The following is a 5,730-nucleotide window of genomic DNA, read 5'->3' on the forward strand; positions in this document are numbered from 1 at the left end:
AGATACAGTAATACAGAGTCTTTATGGATGTCAACTGCAGCCTTCTTAAAGGGGTTTCCTGGGAATTTTTGTAGTAATGTTATAACCTTAGGATAGACAGATAGACATTTTGTTAGGCAAGGTTCATATCTGCATATGGCAGCTTCTGTCATACCCTTTGGGAAATAATGAAGCCGTTTGCTGTGATTTTCCCGCTATAAATTACAGAAGCATGATTCCCTTCTGTACATGGAAAACTATATTGAACAGTTTACCTTTAAGATTACTTTCTCTATTTCATTTCCATTATACTCTTCTTTGAATTGGGCCATAGTACCTGCCATAACATATATACACCAGTAGTAAGCTACATTCTTCAATAGTCCAAATCTCCATATACATATTTTGGGATTATTACTGAAAGAGTTCTGTTATGAAGCCAGCAGAATGTGACTGAGCTATGATATAAGTTTTAATGTGGATCATTACAGAATAAAGTCTTCTTCACATTCTGTTCATTAATTCCATTAGAAATAAAAATGATAACACGATGATATAAATATCACACTGTGGACATCATAGAAATATGAAGGATCAGTCTGGGTTTATAGCGGGGTCTATTTGTGGTTCTGTACAATTTTTCATAGTCTCTTCTATGACGGTGACACAGATGTGAACATGACATTTCCCAATGTTCATTTCATCTTAATGAACACACTGTAAAACCAATAACTAATTTATTAAACACGTACAACAGATGTAAGACTTTCTTAAAAATGTCTTTATTTTAAAAATTTACATAGATGGTATCTACATTAAAAAGAAAAGGACATGGTAGATTGCAGACAATCCTGGGCTTCTTAGTTCTTCTTTTTGAAGACCTGATGACAAACCTGATCTTCACATGTTAGGTCCTAAAATATAAAGATATATTATTGTGAATGTCACCATATAGCATTCTCGCAGTACTCTAGATGATTACAATGTGTGTAGGGTGATTGACTGTTGTGTTTGTAGATCTGTATGTTGAGATATACAGGGTAAGACTGGCCCTAGGACTAGAGGTTCCTTAGCCCAGGATCTGGAAGCCTTTGTGCAAAATACAACAATTCCCCATAGATCTCGCAGGTGACAAACTCATTTGGTGCTGACATTGTGGTATATATATATATATATATATATATATATATATGATTTCCAAACACATAGTTTAGATCAGTCAGTTAGAATGAGAATGGGACCTCCTTCATCCTCCTGATCGGTGGGGGTCCAATCTCGTGATCGGTGGGGTTCCCGGCAGTAAGACCATCACCATACAGATTTTTTTCCCTTATTCTGAGAATGTGTATTATTGTATGCAAACGATAAAACTTCCTGCACATCAGGAAAACATCAAGGTGGTATTTGTAAATACCACCATTTGGGGCTATAACCGAGCACTGAGGGTTTCATGTGGAGGTGAAGCTGAGCTTATTTTCATCTTATGCTGAATGTATGATAGGACTGATATTCCCCCCTGGTCTGGGTAAGGGGGTGGTTGTTTTGATATAGATGTTCAGAGGATAAGTATAAAAATCCCAGGATCTTACCAAGTACAACTTGTCTCCTACAATCCAGTGCGTCCATCCACGGTTGTTTTTCTCTCCCTTCTGGACACAGACAAGTTTATCTCCATCCCAAGACACCAAGGTCTGTAACATTAATAAACAGGCATCAGTTTTACTATAAAAGCAGCAAAAAGAATAACTACAATGAACTATGGACATTCGGCAGCCACCAACCTGCACTGAGCGATTATCTAGGCCTTTAGTTTGTTCCGTGAATTCTACTCCAACAGTGTAGTTGAGCTCATAATTCCTGAATGTGCTGAGGGTCTTTGTCTTAAACTCATTTCCATTCTGAACAAGTTCTTTGGTCTGCGTTAAATGGGTGGCAATCTTACGGGTAGCAAAGTCGATATCTGGCAGAAGAAAGAACAGTGAATGATTAGCTATATATTTTAAGGGAAATTTACCACCAGGATGAAAAATTGTAGACCAATGACACTTACATTCTGGTGCGTCCCCTCTGGAGGGATGCCCTTGTTTTTACAAAAAATGTTTTATGCAAATGAGCCTGGGGGGCTCTAGTAAACAGCTACAGATCCCAGAGCCTTTCATTTGTAGAAATTGTAATGCATTTTTTTTTGGGAAAACAAGTGAAGGAGGAGCTAAAATAAGAGAAGATCCTACCAAAGTTGGCACACACCTGCATGTAAGTGTGTTTGGTTCGCAATCCTTTGTTCTGGTGGTAGATTTCCTTTAAGGGTATTTAAACCACTATGAAGTAAGTATGGAGTTCTGAGACATGCATTTATGTGGAGAGAACTGTAACATGAGAACCCTGAGGCATTGTGCCAATTTTCTGTCTAACTTTGTGCTGAAAAGAACATGTAAACGAGTCTGCGCCAGTTTTGGGGTGCACCGTGTCCGCCGTGTAACATAATTCTGCACATAAATGGGCGTTCTGGCACAGAGTTGTACCGTGCACCACATTTATTACTACAACTCCATAAAAATGTGGCACTTGCCCATTTAACTGAGTGCACAAAGAAAAACCTGGTGCACTCAGTTTAGGTTGCTTCTACACGTTCAGTTTTTCAGATGCAGTTTTTCAAGCCAAACTCAGGTGTGGATAATAATGGTTGAGAACATATAATGGAAAAACGCTACCACTTCTTTTTCACTCCACTCCTGGTTTGGACATCAAAAACTGCATCTGAAAAACTGAACGTGCGCCTTAAGTATGACTGTTGCAAGCAGGGTTGCGTCAGATTATTAAAGACAGTGCGCCAGTTTTCAATAATTTGGCGCACTCTGTGCATTAGTGAGTAGAACTGCATATAGAGCAGTTTGCCTCACTGTTGATAAATCCGGACCATTGTTACTATCCTTGGAAAATGAATTGTGGGATTTTTCTGCAATCTAAAGAACTACCAGTAGAGGGCATCACAGTATGGTTATTTCTAGCTAACAAATAGAGCATTCTGTCTTGTAGTCGGAAGCTGGGTTTATACCCAGTTTGTTACCAAAAATCTTACTCTAGAGACTTATTCACACAAACAAGCTATGCTACTCTGAGGCAGAACAACAGATTTATACACAATCCAAAGCATGGACCCCATCGCCATGGCGCAGTGGCGTAACTAGGAGAAGCAGGGCCCCATAGTAGACTTCTGAATGGGGCCCTCCTTCACCCTTAAAAAATATACATATTTATATACTCACAAATGTGAGTTACACAGTACACATATAGAGCATAATGCAATATATATACACATCATACATTCTGTACACATACAGCATATATACACAACATATATGTCATGCACATATTATGTTGCACAATGTGCAGCATAATATGTATATAATGGGGTACATCCTCCATTCTTTAGTTTGTAGGGTTGGATGATGGGGCCCCCTGACGCTGTGTGCCCCATAGTAGCTGCTATGCTGCTACCACTGTAGTTACACCCCTGTCAGGGCAGTGTTCAGTCCATTTTATGCCCCCACCATGGTTGTAGCCTCCCCAGGCTCCATGCACTTGCATTAGATAGGATTCATTGATTAGCTCTAACCTTACATAGATTTCATTAAGATGATGGAACAGGGGCAGAAACATCTGTAACATGTGAATACAGCTCCAAATACCTATTGCTATATGAATTCGGTATACAGAGGTTGCACCTTTTGCCAGAGGGGACCCAGACGTCACTTGAGGGGTCAGTGTTAATTGAGTTCAAGCTGTGCCATACCCAATAATCTCTTTATCTCTATCAGCATTGCAGGTTTACCTAATCTGCTGCTAAAGCCCTCAAATTCCCAAGAAATATTCCAAGCAAGGACAAACCTTCCTTTCAAGGAATTCCCACTAATCCCCAATCAGTCTTACATACATAAACTTTACAATACCTAATGCCTTCATGTAGCCATCAAAGTTGTCGTTGGTCTCCATGACCCAGGTGCCATTGTAATCTGCAGTCATGATGATGCGCTGGAGAGGCTGCTGTACAGACACTATGGACAGGAGGGAAAATCTACTATGGGACTGCGGTTTATATGCTGCGGAGCAGAAGGATTCCTGGGAGCCCGATAAAAGGGTTTCAAAGTCACAAGAGTCTTTATCTATAGCAATAGGGTCCATAGGTCAAGTCTGGATTATTATCTGTTTGATTTTAGATTTTATTGCACTGGTAGACCGACCACACCGAGACTTTAACCTTCTAAGTTGACCCCAATATTTAATATGTCAATGTTCACCGTGCGGTAATTTGTTTTAATGTATTTAAAGTAAATGCTGAAGAAAAGTGCAGAGCCAAAGTTCATACAGGGAAGTTTGTAGAGGAAAGAGGTGGATATAAAAATGATACGGGACTCAGATAAAGTGTAATAAAGCGGTGAATGAAGAAACAAAGGGCAAGAGTTATGATGAGCGCAGCGGACTGATGCTAACATGGTTACCTGGCCATGCAGGCACAGCGCCAGCACTGGGTATACCTGGGCAAGTGCCGGGACCCAGAGCTGCTGGGGGGCCCCACATAAGGCTGCATGTAAGGAATCCATGGGGTTGAGAAGGGCTGTATATAAAATAACCATGAGAGGGCTGTATATAAAATAACCATGAGGGGGCTGTTTGGGATGATAAATTAGGAAATATTTTAGGGAATAGAACACTATTTTAGTTTCTGAAATTCAGGGGCCTACTGAAACCTGAAACTGAAAGGCTTTATGACTGGAATAAGGGAAATGGTTGTCATAGGGGCATTTTGTTTTTTTTGAAGGTCTTGAGACTAACAGAGGTATTGTGGAGAGCAAAGGAGAACTTTGGTCAACAAAGATGGCATTGAGGTTGGAATACGGGTTGAATGATCAGCATACAGATATTGGGACTGGTATAGGGAGCACTGAAAGCACATCAGTCATCATAAAGGCCTTGGGGTTTACTTATGCCTGGCATAGTTTGCATGGAGGACGTTATGGTTGTCTTCAGGTTTTGCAGATGGCATTGTGCCTTTGTGGCTGTTATGGGGGCAATGTGGATGGGGACATAGAAGCAATACTTTTGTATTTAGTCACTGAGCCTGGGGTTAATGTAATAATGATATAGGCCTTGGTGTTTGCATGTGGGCTGAACAAAAGCAATGTGCTTAAAATCATGGCGGCATGGCGGCTGGCATGGGACATAGTGACCTGGGCATTGGGTATAGGATAATTCTCTCTATGGCTCTTTTTGAGATGATATGGGAGCACTAGTGGCATTGTGGATGACATAAAGGCTTTGGCTGCTTTTAAGCCTTCATGTTGGTCTTGTGGCTGCAATCGTTGACAGGTGACTGTCATGGGGCATTTTGATTGGAATAAGGAAAACTGCAGTTCTGTAAGCATTAGGTTTGTCTTTGATGAAATGACCACATTGGGGATGGGATAAGGAACATTATTGTGTGATTATGGACATTGTTTTCCATAGGGGTCATCCATAGGTCTATGTCCTGCAACATTTTCTCTCAGAGATACTTATGATGTGAGTTTCTAGTAGAGGTGAAGAAATACTTTCCTAGTTTATATTAGACATAAGTCTAATTTATAATATAAATTTGCTATAGAAACATGTCAACTGTTTGTACATGTGTACAATATTTCTTCCATACTGGTCCTGAGATTATTGTGACTGACAAGCGTGTGACCAGGATTATGACCAGGATTATGGACTGTG

The 5,730-nt window shown here is 40.3% G+C and overlaps 1 protein-coding gene across 1 annotated transcript; it reads right to left on the reverse strand.

Moving 5' to 3' along the window:
* Nucleotides 1–739: 739 nt before the first annotated feature.
* On the reverse strand, nucleotides 740–4,091 carry RBP2 (retinol binding protein 2). The gene is made up of 4 exons (XM_072139618.1): nucleotides 3,930–4,091; nucleotides 1,761–1,939; nucleotides 1,569–1,670; nucleotides 740–893 (listed from the first exon to the last, which is right to left on the reverse strand). The coding sequence occupies exons 1-4, from the start codon at nucleotides 4,000–4,002 to the stop codon at nucleotides 840–842; spliced, it is 408 nt and encodes a 135-aa protein (XP_071995719.1). The 5' UTR covers nucleotides 4,003–4,091; the 3' UTR covers nucleotides 740–839.
* Nucleotides 4,092–5,730: the final 1,639 nt, after the last annotated feature.

The sequence above is a fragment of the Engystomops pustulosus genome, chromosome 3, assembly GCF_040894005.1.
Source record: "Engystomops pustulosus chromosome 3, aEngPut4.maternal, whole genome shotgun sequence".
NCBI lineage: Eukaryota > Metazoa > Chordata > Amphibia > Anura > Leptodactylidae > Engystomops > Engystomops pustulosus.